Here is a 22105-nt window from a genome sequence, read left to right on the forward strand (position 1 = left end):
GTGACGTAATCTTGGGTGAGCCTCATTTTCGTGGGGTGCTCTTGCGCATGCGCGCTTGTCCACAGACGCGTCACTGCGCATTCAACATGGACCCGACGGTAAAGCGGTAGCGACGGACGCGTCTACAAGTCATGTTTATATTCGCCTATCACGACGCTTCAATATTCCAAACGAAACACTCCGTTTGACCGGAGGAAACCTAAAATGTATAGCTTTCAAACTCTACCGCCCGTCCTTGGATAAGTGATTGATGAGAGACCGGTCATGGCTGGATTGATCAAGAAACAGATCCTGAAACACCTCTCCAGGTCAGAACTGATCCCTTACTGACACACTTTACACACATATCGATGCCTGATAAATATAAATCGTTGGTCTAAGGCTGGGATGATTCCCGCTGATGTGGCTGTGCTGGATGACACATGCTGATGGGTCATAACTGGGGTTTGACAGCTTGCCAGAGAAAATGCTGTTCCACTGGGTTGACGTCAAAACATGTTTTGGGTGTCATGTCTCCAACCAAACGAGTCAGTCTGGCCTCATCTTAATGTATTTTTATAGGTCAGTGTGATAGAGAGTGGGCTAAATCTCGTTCTAGATGTCTTCTGGATGAAACTACCCCTCATCCCGTTTTAGACAGCTTTGGTAATAAGTGGATTTACTCTTTACAGGCATGACAGCCCGACTCCATTTCCAACCTTATGTTTAATTTGGTTGACACTTAAATGTCAGTTTCAAGTTACCAACTTCAGTGATCAAATAGTCTACAGAAATGTAAGGTTTTAGAGTATTAAATATGAAAACCCCATGTTGATAGATCTTAAAGTCAGCATGAAACGAAAATTAACTCTCCTCATCCACTCTGCATGTTTGTTTCTTTAAACATTTATTTTTAATTAAGATTACTTGTAACTAGTTCTTCTTGAGCTGTGGTTCCCAACCCTGTCATGCCCCGTGTCCCAATTCAAAGGCTACATCTTTCAAAGCCGGAAGGTCGGACTAATTGTTGTTCAATTTTCTGCCTCCATTTTAAAAGGATCTGCCTCATCTCAAAATACAATCAACGCATAGAACCGATAAGCCATAACAATTGGAAATACACCATATTATGGATAAACATATCTTTCGTTCATCGATTTGTGACTTTAAATCGTAATATTAAGTATGTGACTTGTGTCCCCTCGTGTGTCTGTGCTGATTTTGAGCGTAATGTAACACATCACCAGGCCTAGATCAACTAATTTGAACTTTTTGTGCTAATAATCTGCAGAATGTCAGTGGAATTATGTGGTAAAAGAGCTGAGAGGTCTGCCAAACCATTTTGGCCAAATATTAAAAGGATAGTTCACTAAAAAAAATACTCAACTTCATATTGTTGTTCCAAATTTGAATGACTTGAATTGGGCATTTTGGGGTTTAAAACAGCATTGGACCCAATGACTTTTCATTGCATTGACAGAAAAATACAGACAATTGTTACCTAAGGTAGTAAACTATTTTCAATTTTGGGTGAAATCTCTTTAATACACAGCACAAGGAATGTGCAGAAGATATGTAAAACTTTCCAAAAATGTTCCAGTTGTGTTGAAATCTCTAGGACTTTTAAGGCCCATTCACACCAACATTGGTAACTACAAAGATAACTACATGCACCAATGCACAAACACATTCTGTTATTAAACACACTCTTCAGTTATATCATTTGCTTCATTAAATAGTCAAGCTCTTTAAAATTTTGATGGATTCTGATTTCAGTGATACCATTCCTCAGTTGTGGCATGGACTTTCGTATTTATTACAACTTTATAGTCATCGTTATAGTTATTGTCCATGGCCCCTTAGACAGTCAGCCCTCCAAATGCGTAGGTGGATTGAGTCACGTCTATCCGTGTTCAGTTTGTTGTGGAAACTTGAATCAAGTCTGGGTGGATTGTTAGGATGAGGCCTGGGTTCAACAGAAACAACGTTTCGCCTTTTGCTGTGGAGTGCACATTGTGCCAAATGGTTTCACTATTGTTTGCCATTGTAGTGTCCGTTCTTGGGTCCAACCTACCTGCATTATTTATTCCCTCAGTGGAGCGTATCCAGATGAAATGCAATACAACTCCTATTCATTCAAAATGACGCAAGAGGCATTTGGTAAAAAAATCTTATGGTGTTCCTCATTTGATAAGCAATATCTCACTTCCACGATGCTGTCCAATCAGCGTGATAAATTAAAAGTGTGTGGGATGGGTCGTAACTTTTGGCCATGCCCTTCAGGGTGAATATGTTTAGAGCTTGTGCGTGTTGTTTGCACACTCTGCGTTTTTTGGAGGAATAGTGGCGCTCAAGGCCTCCTAAAAATGAACTCTATGGACCTTGACTTATATTGTTTAAATTAATTTACCATTGAGAGACTTTCGCCCAGACTTTGACCTACAAAAAATCAAGTTTTCGTCTTGTGTCAGCACTTTTTCAGTCCGTAATAGTCTCATATTTATTGTTAGGCTATAGCTTATCAGATTTTTTTGGTACGTTTACGTTACGTTATTTTGTTAAATATAAGTATGCAATAAATATTTACTATATATATTTAATATAAATACATTTATACAGCTATTATATTATGTATGTTGTAGGCCTATATATTATAATATGTTTTTGGAGAGGCTGAATTTGTGAAAATCAGAAGATGCCCTGGAAAGCTCTGAGTGAAGCTGTAGGCATTTTTCAGAGGAAAGAAACATGGCCCGTATTTCCAGTCCGTGGCTCCTATTAGTAGAAGATAAATTAGAAAACACAGTCCTATCTTATCTGTTTGTGCTCATTGTTATGCTTTGTAAAACCAGGGTAAAACTCCTGTGGTGGTTAAGGAGGCTTTGCCCTCTTAGAACTAGTTTTTCAGATACTTCGAAAATATATTTTCATGAGCGAATCAATATGATTCCTAAGACCAGTGTTGGTCTGAAGGGATAGTTCACCAAGAAATGACATTACTCACATTTGTGTTGTTCCAAACCTGGAATAGCGGATGTTTTTCCTAATAATGAAAACGGATAGAGAGACTATTCAAGTTCTCTGTTTGGAAAAGAGCAGCCTGAATATCCTGCTAAACTTCTTTTGTTCTCCATGAAAGAAAGTAAGTCATACAGGTTTCTAAAGCCCTGAGGTCGAGTACAATAGAGTTTAATCATTTTTGACTTAATGTTTGTCTGATTTGATTTTGTTTCATTTGATTGAAATCAAGTACCACAGCGCTTGTTGTCCATTTCTTCACCAGGAGGCATAAAGTGTTTTTTGAATGGAAGACTGTGCAGAAAATCAATACACACCCAGGAAAAAGGCAGCGGTCTGACTGACACAATTGAACAGATGCATTCCCAGGTGCATATTCTACAGCACTTCTGCGGAAACTGTCATTCACAGTGTGTTTGTGTGTTTTAGCATTGATCAGGTTTATTGCAAAAGACCTGACATGGCTGACAAGCAACATGTGGCTCTTTAGAAGCTTTCGGTCGATATGTTTAACTGTATAACTCCTAGTTTAACAGTTACTTCCTGTTACTCAGGGACCCAAACAGAAACAGAATCAGGATCCAGGGTTTGTTCCACATATTGAGGCCGAGGTTTCACATCACTGTTGTGTGAAATGAAGTGAAACTTAAAACACCTTTTACATTTATCCAAATGGAGGTTGTCTGATCGCATCTGCACACACCCACACAGACTCAGAATGACTGCTGATGGAGTTTCCCCTTGATTCACCCATTTGGTAGTTTGACTTTTGCCGTTTTAGCACGTTTTAAAGACGCATGCTTGAAATTGAGTTTTTGCTGTGGTTGTGTTGAACGACTCGATATAATGAAGCTGATTTGACCAAATATAGATATTCTAACCAACATATACCCAAAATGAATCAGAATTAGATCACAAAAGTTAAATTTAAATTGAAGTTAAAAAATGTTTTTGGGCATATGCCTAGAGGTCTATGTTTATATGCAAGCGGACGGTTTAGTTCTGCACTATTGCTCGGGTTGATCAGTGTTTGTAGGCCATAAAAAGAGTAATAACGTCTTCTGTCAGGACTCAGGAGGAAAGCCCTTAGTTTGTAAAGTAAGCGTCTGTTCTCTTTTACCGCTGTTGTCGTGATGTTCGTACTCGCTTCTGTCAATGTTATCGCCATGCCGACCTTCCTCGGGTTCTGTCCCTCAGCTGTTGTTCTCTAACGACTCCCATTGGATGCTGTTTTTTTTTCTGCCTAGAATTCATCCATGCACCTCTAGGGGCTCGTCTAAAACCCTGTGCTGAGATGCAGGATGGCTCTATGAGGTCAAACGCATTGCATTTATGTTTGTTTATGTGTATCATTTTGACATTTGCATAGGGTCTATGAGGGCTTTTGTCATCCTGTGAATAACTGCTGCGTTTGGGCTATTCAGAGCTCTCCTTCTGTGTCCTTGGCGTAAAGCATTAGATTAATAAGTCACCCTGACGGGTACAATCTCCATCAAATATCTTGTTCAAGAGATGCCCACACTTTGAAATTCATCCAGTTAGTGCAATGATTCAAAGCTGCTATTGTGTTAGATATGGTTTACAAAATACACTAAATTTGTCTTGTTGATTTTACACACTTAAATTTCAAATTTTGACTTTTTCCTCTAAGCATGTTGCTTGGCTTATTCTGCACAATTAGTGCACATTATGTCTAATGAATAAATGTTTCCATTTGTATTGTGTGTCATCATGTAGCCCAGCAACTTGCTCCGCCTTTGGAACCATATTCCGTATTAAGTGACATCATCAAGGCCACATAAGTTTCAACCAGTAGTTGCAGGCCGTGTTTCAGGTGTGGAGTTGGCTCATAATTCAGTCAATTCTCAATAAAATTAAGTCCAACCCTACGTTTGTTTTGTTTTTGAAATCTTCTCTTTTTCTTGGGGAAAAAACTTACATTTATGGATGTAAAATGACTTATGAAATTAATTTCATGTTGACTTTAAATGACTTCCCATGTTCACAGACATGATATCTATACACTTTTGTACTTTAATACACTTTTAATACGGTGCCTACAGTACTGGGATGTCTTATCACTATGTCACAGAAGACACCGTATCTCTGTGAGCTCATTTCCGACAGTGATGCTGAGTCAAAATGCAAATTATGACATTATTCCAGCTTGATGTCTAATTTCTTGGCAGTATAGATAGACAGAATTCAGCATGTTAAACACACTTAATCACAAATGGTGAATTCACTGTAAAACATGACTGGACTGACATTTATGAAATAGTAGCAGCAGCGATTGTACAATAGACCAATTGTTACATTCTAATTAGAAAAACTCTTTGGCACTCAGTATAGTTTATCGCTGTTTTACAGTAACTGTGAAAGTGCCTCATCCATCAGTAAGTTGAAACGGTAAAGTTTTATAATTGTTTATATTTTCAGCTGCCTAAACTGTAGTATACTAAGTTCTAAGTTCTGCAAAATTAAGGCTATAAATTCTGTGTTCTATGAGTCTACTCATTCTTCTCTGTGATTTCAGTCTATGGAGCTTTGTGCATATTATGTGATAGTTGATTGGTATGAATGAGTGTCTGTCCATGTGATAGTGGTGTTTTGTGTTGTTTAGACCCAACACCACCCTTTCCAGATCAGCAGCAGTTCTGCTATCACTGGGACAGAATGTGTTGACTGTTATAACACTGTTCGTTTTGTAGGAGGTTGATTTATAGTCGTTCAATGACATTCGTGTTATTTATAATGGGGCAGTATGGCGGTATACAGTACATCATGCAATGGTAAAAATGTGTCAACTTGTAATACTTGACTTGTCCTTCCCGCTGGCTTTTATCTTCAGACCTTACTTTTATTTTTAAAGGTACAATATGTAAGATATTTGTAATAAAATATTTAAAGACCACTTGCACATTATCTCAAAAGTTCCAATGGATTTGTATTTAAATAATGGCTCGTCCCTTGTCAATCGCATATAATTACGTAATATCTGCTCTATCTTTGCTTTTCGCTTGTATATAGGCTATATATAACTATATATATATATATATATATATATATAGATAGATAGATAGATAGATAGATCCCTCATTAGCGGCAATTTCAATGGGCCGTTATACGTAAGCCGCTAATGAGGGATCTACTGTATCTATGGCAGGGATATTAAAAACTAAAAACTATTAAGTAGTCTATGTGTTGCACAAAAATATTTAGTCATTACTTGCAAATACTCTGGTTTCGTTCAAATTGACTTTTAGTATGATTGTTTTTAATGTGGGCAGCACTAACCCAACAAATAGTCACATATCAGAAACTACATTTCATTGTCTTTGTAGTTAATTAATTACGATGACGTATAATAGTCTGATTAAACGTTCAGGTAATACAAAAACTAATTTATTAGATGATAAATAATTAATATGATTTGTGAATTCCACACATCTCTGCATGGTGAAAACGAAATCTCCCATCATTCCACTCTCCTTCATAGGGTCAAGCTTCGTATTTGTTATTGGTTTGAAAATGCGACCTCTGGCGGTGAAAAAACTACACATTGTACCTTTAACTGTGGGTTTTCAACATTGAAATAAGTGCTACGTTCAGTCCATCAGCACAGAATAAAGATGCATTTATCTGAGATTTGCTACTAGAAGACACGGGTGTAGTTGAGCTGAGCCCACCTGATGTCACCCGGCTGGCACCCGTCCGATCTCTTAACTGTAGTGGTGGAGCGTTCTGACCCGATATCTGATATATCAGGGACTGAAGAAGGTAGGCCGTGTGTGAATGAATATTTAACCGTTCACAGAACACGGTTACGTAATGCGGTGGCCAGACTGTTCACGTTTCATTTTCAACTGGCTTGTTTATGAAAGTTTGCATGTTTTCATACTTCTCGTCTCGTGTTTGCTTTTGTTTCACACACAGTGATGAACAAGCCCACGCAGCGGCGGGTTTAGTAATTCACGGTTCTGTGGAAACTTCACACTTCAGTCACGATTCCACCTTTTCTGTTTTTTCCATCTTTCAATACAAAAATAGTTTTTTTGTATTAAATTTTGTTTTCCTTAGTATATTATTATGTGTTATTTTATTGGTTCATTTTTTTTTTTGGTATGTTTTTCACCTCATTAAACAGGACTATTAAGACAGACTTTCAGGAAAATGAGTGCCACGTCATCTGACCTTTAGAAACTATTATCCTTATTTTTTATTCCATTTCATTTTAATTTATGGTGTAATTATATTTTATTGTTTCATTTAGTTGTTTAATTATTTATTTATTTATTTATTCATTATCTCATGTAATTTTTAGTTTACATTTTATTCTTTTATTTTATGTTTTTCATCATATTAAGCAGGACTTTTTTTTTTCTTTTTTTTTTTTTTGTGTGTGTGTGATTGATTGATGTATGTAAATTGTTTCTTAACTGCTATGATTATGTAAAGCACATTGGGCTACCTGTGTATGAAATGGGCTATATCAATAAACCTGAACCTGAACCTGACTATTTAAAGAGAGACTTTCAGGAAAATGATTGTCACCGTGTCTGACCTTTAGACACTATCATCCTTATTCAGTCCTTGGAAACACAGACGCTGTGAACTTTTATCATCTAGGCTATCTTTACATGAGCTAAAGTACAGTTGTTTCTAGGTTTCCAGGCCAGTGGTTACGTCAGTGCAGTTTTTAAACACTAGTTGCCTCTATATGAGAAGCTTTAAAGTTATTGAAGTGGTTATTAGTGTTTTGTCTCTGTAATTTTGCTATAGTAGTCTACTTGTAGTCCTTTATGTAAGGCTCTTTATTTGAATCTGTTGGAGTGAATCTAATCTATCTAATACTTTTTGCTTCACTTTTATTACATTATTACACATTTAACGGTAACTCAAAGGAGCGATCATTTTAAGTGTAAGCGACTCTGTGTTAGTGCTTTTAAACTGGGCTGAAGGTCAAATAAACAGCTTCAAGAAGATATCCAACTTTTTTTCCCCAGAGTAACATTTACTGTGGCCACATAGGCTTTAAGTGACTGGCTTTTCCACACCCTGACCTGTTTGTGCCATTAGCTCGCCGATTCAAAACAACTGAATGAGGAAATGATAACAAATCAACCTTGGCGCGCTGAGGGCCGTGAAGAGAACATTGCTCTTTGCGGGAACACTCTTAAACATTAACTGAAAAATCAATCAGCACGGAAACAGAAGGTCATGGCTATGCTGAGCTCCTGGTCACTATTGCGGTTTCAGATCCTCGAGGTTGCTAAATGTTCAAGTTTAGCATCAGAGAACGCTCTAAAACTATTGATTTCAGTCAGTGTGGACGGCGGGTCAGCAGTAAGATGTAAAACTTGGCCTGTCTGCGATCTCCAAATGCAAGTGTAGCAACTTTCCCCTATTGGTAGTCGCATTCATTTAAATTGTTATGGAGCTGCATTTTCACCCATGAGATGTTTTGTTTGTGCATCTTCAGTAAAAGAGCAACGACGAGAGCATTTACACTCCACTTGATGGATGGTAATTCATGGATAGATGAATAATGAATGATTAGCTTCACATGTAAGAAAAATGACCAGGAAAAGTTTTGGATTGCCATAGGCTACAGTGTTAAATTACACAAATTTTTAGCTATGAAATCAAGCAAAAATATATTAATAAATCTCGACTTGTTTCAGAAAAATCAGCTTTTTCTACTATGCAATCAACCTTACACTGTGTACTAATGCCTTAGTGAACAGATTTACTTGTAGCATTTAAAATGGTTGGTTTTATTTATTTGACAAAATATATTTTTAAATATATTATGTATTTTAAAGTGTTTTAAATCTAACATCATAGCATAGTTGTAATTATAATAATTAATAGTTAAAATAATTGTAATGATTTCAACTTTATATTAATAATATAATATTAACATCATTTATTTTATATTAATAATTTTACAGTCAATGTGACCCTTCCAGTCCGCTTTTTGTTGTTGTAATCATTGGAAAACGTTTATCTAGAATGTGATCGCATTTGCACTGTGTACTTTAATCGGTGAACTGTCATTATTGAACTTATTAATGTGTAGAAGTGTCCACACACACACATAGCTCAATGGTGGGTGGTAACAGCATGACTTCTCACCGATCTGCTTGCTTGTGAAGCTGTAATTACAGTCAAGAGAAAGAGTCATTTTTGCTGCCTCCCCTTATTCACTTCTTTCATTTTGCTGATTTTATTCCCTTTTTTCACCCTGTTCCTCTCCCTCTCTTTCTCTTTTCTGCAGGTTTGCTAAGAACCTCTCCCCAGATAAGATTAATCTGAGCACTCTGAAAGGGGAGGGCCAGCTTACCAACCTGGAGCTGGATGAGGAGGTTTTGCAGAACATGTTGGATCTGCCCACCTGGCTCGCCATTAATAAAGTCTTCTGCAATAAGGCCGCCATCCGGGTATGAGACGCTGTGACTTCTTGATAACATCAACACTATGAGTCCCTCTGACACTAGAATCATAGGATCTGCTGGGAATAGCTCTGCTGATCGAGCTCAGCCCTCTAGATTTACACTCTTGGGCTGCGTTCAAATTTGCATAATGTCCATTAAACAGTTAGTAGAGTTTTTTTTAAAATAAATATAAATACATTTTTACTATTACTTTTACTGTTACTATTTATTTATTTATTTGTGTCCTCTTTTCCCCTATTTTTACATTTTAGATTATCTTGTCGTCATGTAAACCTCACTTTCAGTTAATCTTTAAAATACATATTTAATAACATTTAATAAACTTTATTAAAAATGTAATCTTTAACAAAATGTCATTTTCATTCAGTTTAATTTTAATTGTTAATAATATTATTAATATTGATTATAATTGTGAAGATTATAATAAAGATTGCATGTACATTTTTTTGTACATAATAATTCACGTGTAGTTTAAAAGGGTTTATATTGTTTTTTAGCATTTTGTTTTTTATTCATTTTAACAAAATATATTTAAAATGTTACATATGTTATCAATTTAACAACTTTGATATTATTTTTAAAATAATAATAATAATAATAATAATAATTTATTAATAGAATTATATTAATAATATTATTGTTAGCATTAATAATTATTATTGTTGTTATTATTACTGTAATTTTATTATTAATAATACATAATTTATCATTATTTTAATCATTTTCAATATTAATTATGGTTTTTATACTTAGATAATGATATTTCCTATTCCCTACCTCTGAAACATGACCGTCAAACAAACCTTTAGTGATTTTTAGATTTGAAGCATGATTTATGAATGTTTAAAATAGTGAGGACCACTTCACTTCTCATAAGTTGGCTTCACTATAATTCTGAGGATATTTTCCATAAGTCTTGGTTATACTTGTTGTGAGGGCTAAATTAAGGAAATACAATAAAACCAGTCCCTTAAAAGTGTATGTGTATAGAGGCCTGTGCTGCAGCAATATTATTAATACACAGCATCATAGATATGAGGGCACACATCATATATCAGTGCTGCAAACAGTGCCTTTAATTACAAAGGTCAGTGTTGAATAAACTGTAAATATTTTTTTCCTGCGTGTGTACAACCTAGATCCCATGGACCAAACTGAAGACTCATCCAATCTCTCTGGTAATAACAATTTATTGTTTTTTTCTTCTACTTATGAAAGTGTATATATGTATAGCCTATATTCTTTGACTTTAGTTTTGTTCTAATCTCTTCTGATTAAAAGCAGTTCCATTTTCTGCAGCTTTATTGAGTCTGTAAATCATTTCTTTCAGTCTTTGGACAAAGTTGTCATGGAGATGAGCACCTGTGACGAGCCTCGCCCTCCCAACGGTCCATCACCCATTGCCACAGCCTCAGGTCAAAGGTTGGTTTCAGTTAATGGGCTCTATCAGCCTTGATTCGGATCTCTCCTCTTCTGCTTTCCTGTTTTCATGGTTGCCTCTGTTATGAAAAACCTGGATGTATATAAATTGAAAAGCCATAGAAAATATGATTTATTTTTGTATGTTTGTTTGTTTTCTTGGCTAGATATTATTTTTTGTTCAGTGCTTGTTGTAATATAGAACTTGCTCGCAATATTATGATATTACATGTTTATTTGTGGGGGTTTATTTTGTATTCTTATTCTCTTTCTGTCAGTGAATATGGTTTTGCGGAGAAAGTGGTGGAGGGCATCTCACTCTCTGTGAACTCCATAGTGATCCGCATCAGCGCCAAAGCCTTTAATGCCTCCTTCGAGCTCTCGCAGCTCCAGGTCCTCAGCGTCAACACCAGCTGGGCCACTGGTGACCTGCGATACACGCGTATCCTGGACCCCACACGTGGAGAGGTGACGCATCTCTCTGGTGTTGTGGAGGCCATAAGACATGTGTTTCTATGCTAACACTATGATGCATTCTAGATCCTAACGTTTAAGGAAGTGAGCTGGCAGATGATCAGGATTGAAGCAGATGCTATCCAGAACACAGAACATGAGGTCATCAGAGCCCCCATACGCCTCATCACCAACCAATCAAGGATCAGAGTCACTTTAAAGAGGAGGGTGAGGATACACACACGCACATTCGTTACACAACCCTCAAACAGTATGTAAATGTACAAAATTAGATCCAAACTGTCAACTTTTGGATCACTGTGTACTAGCATGTGTATTTCTGAGAGTGTGTGTGTAGCAGTCATTCTTGTATGGGTCAGTTCTGAGCTCTAGGGGCAGCCGGGGTCCATTTTTCTGTTGGTAGTCTAAATATTGGCAGCTGATTATATCGGGTTTTATTATGGTAGAATTCAGCATTGAGCACATAGAAAATGTGGGTTTTTAAATCCTAAAAAAAAAACCATTATGAAGTAATATACAAAAGACAGATTTAATATTCTTATTAGAATTTTTTTTACTTACCATTTATTTTTCCAGATGAAGGACTGTAATGTTGTTGCATCAAAGCTGATTCTGATCCTGGATGACCTGCTGTGGGTGCTGACGGACTCTCAGCTCAAGGCCATGGTGCAGTATGCTAAGTCTCTCAGTGAAGCCATGGAGAAATCAGCTGCACAGAGGAAGACAATGCCCCCCGACACCACACAGGTGCACTTCCTCATCCATTCCCAAATCAACCACACCAGCTGTTTCAGACTACCTCTTTTTTTTTGTTTGCTTCTTTTATCTGAGTAATATTTTGGTGCCCCTTACTGATTATAACTTTTAATCTTAGATTTTGAAATGGGTGATGCGTCAAGTGTCGTAAATGTCTTTGTTTGAATGTCTTTAGTGTGTTGTCTGAGCTTAAGATACAGTATATTTCAACTCTGTTGGTGTTTTTAGGTAACACCGGCACCCCCTTCAGCCCAGCAGGTGCGCACACAGCAGGCTTCAGCCACAGCAGACCAGAGCGCTTCTATGGAACGGCTCTTCAACTCTCATGATGTTCGTGAAACCTCACACCATCTCCAAATCACACACTTAGACCTGCATATTTGTGACGACACCAATGCCAAGGACAGAGGTACCACATGCCCACACACAATACTGTTAACACCAAAGTGTGTGAGTTTGGTGGTGTTCAGCTGAAATGTGTCTTTTTATTTTCTCCTCTGCAGGAATTAATAAGAGATTAGATGGTGGCGCAATGCAGGTGTCCTTCAGTTCTATAACTGTAGACTATTATCCCTTCCACAAAGCTGGTAAAATATATTCTTCCTTTAATAACCTGTTGAACAGGAAGATGTTCAGATTATTAAAAAGAAAATGCCTTTCTTTCTCTCAGGTGAGGGTTGTTTGCATTGGATGCATTACAGCGAGGCCACGAAGTCTCGTGAGACCTGGGTCCGTTCTCTCCTGGAGGAGTTTAAGTCTAATGTGGATATGCTCAAAAACGTAGTCAGTGGCCAGTCGCAGAGCTCTCCTCAACATGGTGAGAACGTCCTGCCAATAAACACACACTTACTGTGACTGAAAAACAAAAAATGGAGTAGTTTAGTTTCATGCAACCTATCCTGTGTCCGGATCATATTTGATTCAAAAGTCATAAGAAAGTATTTTTGAACCACAAATATTTGTTTTGCATTTTAATGAGGAGGGCAAGCATACACACACACACACACACACTTTCGTTACAAACCTGTACAGTAACATACAGAATTAGATGTTCAGAAAATATTTTCGGATCATAAATATATATTTTTTTGCGTTGTGGAATCCAAAAAAATCCAAAAAAATCCCCCCCCCCCAAAAAATAAATCATGGTATTATTGATTTAGCAGTACATTTGTATTACATTTATAGTATTGACATGAGTGGATTTATTAGTAAAAAAAACATTTTAGAGCTATACATATAAAAATACTGTTTTATGGGAATGAGAATCGCTGGGAATGAGAATAATAATGGCTATTACAATGCATAAAAGGTTCTCTACACATTATTGGTAATGAGGATTTGTGAGCTAAATGCTTATTTGCCATGAAAATAATAAAACATTTGCTAACTTTATTTAATTTATACATTTTATTTATTTGTTGTTTTTTGGGGGGGATTTTTAGTTAAATGTGATCTGGACACTGGTTACTTAAAGGAGAACTCCGGTCAATTTTAAAATTTAAGCTCATATTTTTTGTACATTTGCAGTGCTGTCAGTACAGACAAAAACGACAGAAATCGTTTTTTCCTACTCTGTGTTATCCTCTTTTAAAATTTGCACCCTGTTGACTTCAATGGGGCGAAGTCCACAGTAGTCGATTGTCGAGTTTGCGCGTGCGATCATTGATAACTAAGCAACAGTGGAGACTCCAGTTCACACCTACCTTGTTTGGTCCGGACTTTTGGACTTTTCAGTTTGGTCCGAATCAAAATTACAGGTGTGAACCCTCCGCCGGACCAAACAGATGAAATTTGGTCTGACGAAAATAGGTAGTCTCGGTCCGGATCAAACTGAAAAAAGGTTTGGTTCGTTTCTGGTGTGAAAGCATTTCTGTATGGTTCGGACTTTCAGACCTTTTACAGGAAGTTCTGGTGGTTCCCAAAAAGCCTAAAAAACAGAAGGTGGCAGGAAAAATGGGAGGAGATGAGGTTTTTACCTATCATCATAGGAATACCCTATCATACCTGACATCATAATAAGTTGCTTTCCTGCCAGCGACAATAATATGTTCGCACGATGAGGACGTTCATTCGTCGAATTTGAACTAGCCTTGTGTATAGTTGGTGCTGCAGGTAATTATGCCATAAAATAACAATATAGTTGCAATGATATGCGTCTGTGTACGTTCATGTTGTCAAACATGCCATTTACTAAACCAATCAATGTCAAGATGCAGCACACATAGATGATGACGACAGGATGCGAGTATGTCGCGTAAAGTTCTTTAGTGCACTCACATAATTGCAGTGTGAAACCAAACCAAAACTTTCTGAAAGTATAAAATGTATCAAAGGTGAACTTTGGTTCGGACCTTGGTGCGGACTTTGAGGTGTGAAAACGCCCTCAGACTGTCAGCCGATAACAATGCTGTGTGGTGTTCTGAGAATATCAGCTCAAATGGATAGTTCATCCTAATCAGATCATCAGAACATCATTTAGTTACCAATGATCGCGCCCGCGAACTCTACAATCTTCAACCGAAAACAGGAAGTAAATACAGGTATGTGAGCTGGCTGACTTAACATCATTTTTATTAATATCTTTCACATTTACTGCAGTCAGATTGACCGTGGTCACTCTTAATAACACCACTCACTTGGCTGTGCACTCGTAATGACAAATCAAGGATGTTAAGAGGCTAAAAGCAGGTTTAGAACTTGCCCCATTGAAGTCAACAGGGTGCGGATTTTAAAAAAGACGATAATACAGTGTAGGCAACACCGATTTTTGTAGTTTTTGTACAAAATGTACAAAAAAATGAGCTCAATGTTAAAATTGAACAGCTGTTCTTCATTATTACACTATTAATAAAGCTATAATTTGTGACACTTTAAGGGCTCTTCTCAAAGACTGTAGGGCACTTTCAGATGATACAGACAACAGTTATGGGCTGCATTGATGTTCAAAGTTTCCCATGTGGCCTCTGAGAGTGTAGCAGAGTCTTTGTGTAAGGGCCTTTAGCTAAAGTGTGCAGTTTTTAGCTCAGTAGCGCTGTACGGCTAATGTTTATGAGCATATGACTTTACAGTAATATAGTCCTTCAAGTGTTTTGCAGTGGTCATTAAGTGTGTCCTGAAAGCAGATAACACCTGTCCTAGTTTTAGGAGGTTTTTTTTTTTTTGCGTAATGGGTTCTGTGTCTCCAGTCTGTCAGTCGATTGTCTTAGAGGCGCAGGGTGAGGGGATAATGGTTAGGGAGCTGGATTCAGGCGCAGATGGCTCGTGGCCGCTCTCCCCCACGGCCAGCTGCTGCTGGTGTCTGGAGACAGGTACCTCTCTGGTGTGCGTTTGAGGTGCCACACAAACACATGGCTGTGGTTTGTGCAGATGATCCACTGTGATTGTGACTTTTTGAGCTTGTGTGTCTCCCTCAGGAAAGATCTCCACCAGCTCCAGCACTTCCTTCTCGCCTCCATCTGCACCGAGAACCCAACTCATGTCCAGCTCAATTGTGCTACGGATGGCAGATTTCAGCATCTATCAGGTTTGTGTGGATAAACACACGCATACAACACAATTTTCTGCAATCTACATACTCATTCATGAAAAACAACATCACATAGATGCACAAATATCATAAAAGCGGGCTGTAGGAGCCAAATAGTGTCTGAGTTTGTCGGGCCACTAGATGGTGCTGCTCACTCAACTATATTTGTGAGGGTTCAACAGGTGGTGTGGAGTGTTGACCCGGAAGGGCAAAAAGTTTTTGACCGCTACGGCGGAGTTCTGTAAACGCTGTTGTCTGTAACGAATAGAGATCTTTGAGACTTTGTGGATGTAATGCACCTGTGTGGAGGACAATAAATACGGTAGTAACACACAACAAGATGCCTCTGGAACTGTAACTTACAACATGTTTATCAGTAGCCGCCAAGCGTGTCGTAACACGTAGCTACGGGACAACATCTACAGCGCAGTATCAGACTGGCTGTTATACGGGCCATATGAGTTGCATGCTATAGTTAACTTATTCACTGATAATCTTCCCCTCTTAACATCAATTCTTCTCAACTCAATTCAAATTCAAATATGGTGTGCTGCCATGTGGGAATCAATACTGTCATAATTGACATCAAATATGGCTTGAATGCTTAAAATGTGAGACCTTTTAAAGGGATACTCCACTTTTTTTTGGAAATAGGCTCATTTTACAAAAAGTTGAGTTTTACCGTTTTTGAATGCATTCGGACGATTTTCTGATATTTAGAAGAATATCAGTAACCAGACAGTTTCTGGTCTCATTGACTTCCATAGTATATTTCTTTTCCTACTATGGAAGTCAATGAGACCAGAAACCGTCTGGTTACTGATATTCTTCTAAATATCAGAAAATCGTCTGAATGCATTCGAAAACGGTAAAACTCAACTGTTTAACTCTGGGGGACTTGATAAAATGAGCCTATTTCCAAAAAAAAGTGGAGTATCCCTTTAAAATGAGTTTTTCTGTTGTGTTGAAGGTGTCTACAGCAGACCAGCCACGCTCCAGTCCTCAAAGCATGATATCCTGCAATAAGAAAACCCTTTATCTCCCTCAAGAGATGCCGGCCATCCATGCCGAATTCACAGAGTACTACTTCCCGGATGGCAAAGACTATCCCAGTAAGACAGAAGTGACTTTTGTCCATCATTAACACTGACAAGACCAGAATATTCATTCTTTGAATTGACATGTACAAACTCTCTCCCTTCAGTCCCTTGTCCCAACCTGTATGTGCAGTTGAACGCGCTACAGCTGGTGCTTGACCCACGCAGTCTGGTTTGGCTCAATCTGTTTGCACTGGACCTTCGTCAGAGCTTAGAACAATTCATGGAGCTGTACAAACTCAATGACTCACAGAAACCTGACGAACATGTCGATATCAGAGTGGACGGCCTAATGCTGAAGGTAGAAAATAATATACGTTTGAATACTTCCAGTGAAATGTTGTTATCAGAAAATTACAGGTTCAGGCCCTAATTTGAGGAACCATGCTGTACATGTCTTGTACCATCTTATATAACTCTGTGTTTTAATGTTTGTAGCTGGTGATTCCTGCAGACCAGGAGAAGGCTCAGCCTGGCCAGCCTCGCTCTGTGTCGGTGCAGACCTCTGAGATGGTGGCCACTAACACGCGGCACTCTACCGGATGCACACGATCCAGCCTGGAAGCCCTTTTGCAGGCCTTCCAGGAGCAACCCTTCTTTACGTCCCTCTCTTCCTCCTTTCCTCATGCCCAAAACTCCTCCTCTGTGCTCCATCCGGTCTTCCAGCGGCATGCTCATGAGCAGGACACACGCGTTCATGATGTGTACCGGGGCCTCGCTCCACCATCTCTCTCCACCAAGGCCCTCAAAACACCAGCAGCCACTGACTTGTGGGCTCTGCACTTCTCTCAGTTCTGGGTGGACTACGAGGGCTCACGCAGTGGGCGAGGTCGTCCGACACCTTGCGTGGACTCTTTCCCTCTGACTCTTTGGGTGTGCCACCCTTCCCGATATGCACAGCACAACGAGAGGCTCAGAGCGGGCGCAGTGTCGGGACTGTTGCCTCGCAGCGAGTCAGCAGAGATTGCCAATCGTCTGCAGAGGAAGAAACTTCTGAAGGAGTACTACGCCACTGATGCGTTTCCAAGCAACACGCCGAGCAATGGTCTCCACAAACCACAATCTCTAGACGGCCTATTCAGTGACTCCTCTTCGTCTCTTTCCCTTGATTCCTCGTCCTCGTCCAGTGAAGTAGACGTGCAGGTGCTAGTGCACGTTCAGAAGCACCTGAGTGCTCAGGTGAGCCATGGGCAGTATATGTTCCTGCTCAGACTTCAGCATACTGTAAAATCTCTGCAGCGCACTTTACAGCAAGATCTGGAGCAGTACGGCTCTAAGCTCCAGGGTCCCACACAACCCTTCAGCGCTTGCGTGGGCGTGCTCATGAAAAGTGCAGAAGTTGCACTACTTTTAAAGCCTATTCCCCAACCGGATTTAAGCACCAGCCCCCTGGACTCTGATGTCTCCCCCTCAGAAAGCAGGACGACTCTTGAAGCCGGGAGTGAGGTGGGCGAGGGACACGAGATACCCTCAGCTGAAGGAGAGTGTACTCCAAATGTAGATCAGCTCCTTTTCGCTGGTACACATGGCCTCAACGTATCTCCTCTTCTTCCTTCCTCATCCCCATCTCCTGCTCTGAGAAAGGCGTCTATGGATGAGAGGAGTAGCGTGGCATCTGGAGGGAGGGAGAAGGAATTGAGAGAAGGATCTCCTGATGTAGAGGGCAGCAGAGCTGAAATCAAAGGGCAACAGAGTGAAACGTCACATGGTGGAAATGCGGTAATAGATCCCGTCTCCGAAACTTCTTCCAGGGAGTGGAACGACAAGAGTCATGGAGGCAGGCTGCCTCAGTCCATATCCAGGTATTGCTTTGTGTGTATATTTAGAACAAAACTACCCTAACTTTCCCGCTTGTTTTTTTTTTTGAAAATTGATAATGGAAGTAGAGCTGCATAAAAAACTACTGTCAGGATTTACTGAAGACACATGGACAGGCGTGGACAGAGTTGTTTTTGCGGCTGACTTTATTCCGTATGCATTTGTTGGAGTTTCCCTTTCAGACGTGGGAGGAGAGTATTTAAAGGAGTTCACTTTAAAAAAAAAAACCTTTGCTGATATTTTCATCCAAGATATCCATGTCATTCTTTCTTCAGTCGAAAAGAAATTAAGGTTTTTGATGAAAACATTCCAGGATTTTTCTCCATATAATGGACTTTACTGGTAACCAAACGGTTCAAGGTCCAAAACAGTTTCAGTGACTCTCCTGTTCGAACTCGTTTATCAAAATGAACGAATCTCTTTTCGTGTCATTTGGTTCATTCAACAAACGAAATGAACGAATTGACTCAGAAAAAGATTTGTTTATTTTGATGAACAAGTTCGAACAGGAGAGACACAAACGTGCGTCACAGAACAGAGCAAGACGACCATTTGAGCTTATAAAACTTAAACTGTGTTATTTTTTTTTAAATGAGTGATCGTTTCACTTGATAAGACCCTTATTCATCGTCTGGAATCGTTTAAAGCCCTTTGAACAGTTTGCAGTTTGCACTGAAACTGTCTTTTGGACCTTGAACCGTTTGGTTCCCTGTAAAGTGCATTATATGGAGAACAATCCTGGAATGTTTTCATCAAAAACCTTAATTTCTTTTAGACTGAAGAAAGAATGACATGGACATCTTGGATGACATGGGTTTTTTTTAAAAGTGAACTACTCCTTTAAATGAATCATGCAAGGTGACTTAATAAGGTTTGCGCTTGTCAATTTACTGGTATTTGTGCCATTATTTAACGCCCCCCCCAAAAAAGCACGTCTTAAACCAGACGCTAGTTTGCGCTGCTCTTGGTAGATTGTGTTGGTCATTAGGGGAAATGATCCGGCTGCGTCTGTATTCTTTAATTTGCACGTCGTCAGTAAAAATACGCGCCAAACTTTCCACTTCCATCACCCTTTTTTTGGTTTTGTTAACACACTAATTTGCCCTGTTTAGTAAATCTGGCCCGTAGATTTTTACTATTAAGGTCCAGTGCTGAAAAGTAAAGAAGTATTTTATTTAATTTCTGTACTTAAGTACGTTTTTCAAGTATCTGTACTTAATCAGAATATTTTTATTTTGGGAAACTTTTACTTCACTGCATTCCAAAGCATAATATCATACTTTTTACTCCACTGCATTTCATAAAAACATGGTGTTTTTCGTTATGTTGAACTGAAGAAATCATTGCCCACTCTGAGACGTTAGAGCGGTGTCCAATTCGGGAACAAGCTGATTCTTTTCAATGAACCTGTTAAATCGTACTGATTGATTAATTCATTCATAAATTGGACCGATCCGATTGTATCTGTTCCCACTAATTCAAATGATCTGGTCAGAGTGAGTTATAAAATGCGTTTTCTTATTTAATTGGAGATCAATACATATTAAGTGTCTGCATAATAATGGCTATTGACTAGTGCTGGCTACTTCGATGCAATGATGTCAGACTGAGCTATAACCTATTTAATATGTGTCTAGTACATTATACCTCAATTCTACCCTTGTACTTTTACTCAAGTACTTGATATGTGTGCTTCGTCCACCACTGGATTTTCCAGGTGTGTTTGATCAGGGTTGGAACTAAACTCAGCAGGAAAGTGGCCTTCATATTTGATCAAATGGGACAGAGCCCATACTGTAACTGTACAATATGTGCCTTACAGGCTAATTTGTTTTTAAGGTCTATGAATTATTTAATATTAGAGATTTGTTTAATATCATCAGCCTTTGAGACACACTTTTTCAGTATTCAGCAATAGAATTGAATCTGGTCTTCATTAGTATTGTGAGTTTTGTAGCTTTGTTTTCTAACTGTTTTTATAAATATTATATATGAATTTTATAAGAGTATGTGTGTGTATGTGGGAGTAAAACCCTATTCACAACTGCTTCCTTGCTCTGAATGTGATCTCTGGATGTGTGTGTGTGTTTGTGTAATCTCTCTTCTGAAGGAAAGGCAGTTTATCAGTGGTCTCTGACCTCTTAACCTCCACGCACAGCAGGTCTACCTCCTTATATTCCATGTCCAACATGTAAGACACCCTCTGTAGGACTCTGTGCCCATCGGTGTGCGTGTGAATGTTAGTGGACAAAACCGTGGTATTGGTCTTGTGATTGTGGTCATTTCACACTAGCTTGTCCCTTTTAGTGTTGTGCGTAAAACCGTGGACGTGTTCAGAGTGTGCCGACTGGTGTTTTGATTTTGCCCAAAACATTTTTTGTACATGCTATCAATCATTCTTGGTGTTCTTTATATTAGCACTGACATGTGCTCATTGTATTCACTTTTTCCTCCTTTTTTTTGGCATGTACTCTGCAGTGGTCGTTTGATGCAGGGCAAGTCACAGTCGAGTTTCGCCGTGTCCTTTAAGAACATGAAGAAAAGTCCTTCGCTGCAGTCTCTGGATGATCTCTCCATAGACAGCTACTCACTGGAGGACTGTGATAGCTACAGCCTGCTGGAGAGAGGTACATGCACTCCAGAACACCATGTTTTACTGATGTGTATTCTCTTACAGTAGAGCTATATTACGTTAGTGACCACAAGAGGGCTGTATTGTAACATCTATAGGTTTGGGCTATTTTTGTTCCATTGATAGAGCAATATTGACTGCGTTTCTTATTCATAACCACAAATTCATTCAGATTTAGCGCAAGCTAAACATCAGGTCCAATCGTGATTTATTTTTATTCGCAGTTACACTCTCTCGCTCTAATCAAATTATATGCATATCTGTGTTTTGTTATAGATGATGTATCGATCTCTGGCTTTAAGGACGCTCTAAGTGAACAGATTTCCACAGATGGGGCTAATGTGAGTCTCGCTCAGGAGGCAGATGAGGCCCAGTCACCTGACGCCATCAGCGCAGCCTCACAGAGCATAGACGAACCCACAAAAGACCTTGTAATTTCCTCTCTCCTTTCATTCCTTTTTTTTCCCCAAGTTAACTTTGTTATTCTGAATGAAAATATTGAGATTGTAAGTACATTATCTATGCATCTGCAGTGTTAGTAATGTGTAGCCATGGATATAATACCTCAATTGCATGCGTTTGCAGGTGTCGGTGCTGATTTTGAAGGTTCACTCGGTCTGCTGTTCTCTGGATCTGAAGGGAGACGACACCGCAGTAGCTCTGGAGGTCGGGCGGATCCGACCCAATCAGCTCGGCAACGTCAGTTTGCGGCAGTATCTTAGCAACCGCAGCCTGGGTAAGACCGCTTGACACCTGTGTTTGTGTGTGTACGCGTGTCATTGTCACACCTGATAAACCCTTGCTGTTTGCGTTTTTTCAGGTTTAGTGTCTTCAGCATCAGCCACTCAGAGTGGTGAAGGTACTTTAAGTGTGTATGTTCATGTGTTTATATAGTGTGTGTTTGTGCGCACGACACGTTTGTGAG

At 39.0% G+C, this 22105-nt stretch overlaps 1 protein-coding gene across 5 annotated transcripts in view; it reads left to right on the forward strand.

The window, feature by feature from the left end:
• Nucleotides 1-53: 53 nt before the first annotated feature.
• bltp3b (bridge-like lipid transfer protein family member 3B) overlaps nucleotides 54-22105 on the forward strand; it is a 32186-nt gene continuing 10134 nt past the window's right edge. The window contains exons 1-20 of one of the 5 annotated variants that reach the window (XM_089126608.1): nucleotides 54-308; nucleotides 9278-9440; nucleotides 10595-10633; nucleotides 10786-10877; nucleotides 11153-11342; nucleotides 11415-11555; nucleotides 11925-12095; nucleotides 12333-12513; nucleotides 12608-12691; nucleotides 12775-12921; nucleotides 15293-15415; nucleotides 15521-15630; nucleotides 16604-16745; nucleotides 16838-17031; nucleotides 17169-18532; nucleotides 20659-20739; nucleotides 21027-21175; nucleotides 21457-21611; nucleotides 21766-21916; nucleotides 22001-22039. In XM_089126608.1, the coding sequence (XP_088982734.1) occupies nucleotides 265-308; nucleotides 9278-9440; nucleotides 10595-10633; nucleotides 10786-10877; nucleotides 11153-11342; nucleotides 11415-11555; nucleotides 11925-12095; nucleotides 12333-12513; nucleotides 12608-12691; nucleotides 12775-12921; nucleotides 15293-15415; nucleotides 15521-15630; nucleotides 16604-16745; nucleotides 16838-17031; nucleotides 17169-18532; nucleotides 20659-20739; nucleotides 21027-21175; nucleotides 21457-21611; nucleotides 21766-21916; nucleotides 22001-22039 (3760 nt within the window). In that variant the 5' untranslated portion in view covers nucleotides 54-264. The remainder of the gene's footprint in view (nucleotides 309-9277; nucleotides 9441-10594; nucleotides 10634-10785; nucleotides 10878-11152; nucleotides 11343-11414; nucleotides 11556-11924; nucleotides 12096-12332; nucleotides 12514-12607; nucleotides 12692-12774; nucleotides 12922-15292; nucleotides 15416-15520; nucleotides 15631-16603; nucleotides 16746-16837; nucleotides 17032-17168; nucleotides 18533-20658; nucleotides 20740-21026; nucleotides 21176-21456; nucleotides 21612-21765; nucleotides 21917-22000; nucleotides 22040-22105) is intronic. The other 4 variants (XM_039668349.2, XM_089126607.1, XM_039668350.2 and 1 more) reach the window with 4 other exon arrangements.

The sequence above is a fragment of the Pimephales promelas genome, chromosome 24 (genome assembly GCF_988280905.1).
Source record: "Pimephales promelas chromosome 24, fPimPro1.hap1.1, whole genome shotgun sequence".
Lineage (NCBI taxonomy): Eukaryota > Metazoa > Chordata > Actinopteri > Cypriniformes > Leuciscidae > Pimephales > Pimephales promelas.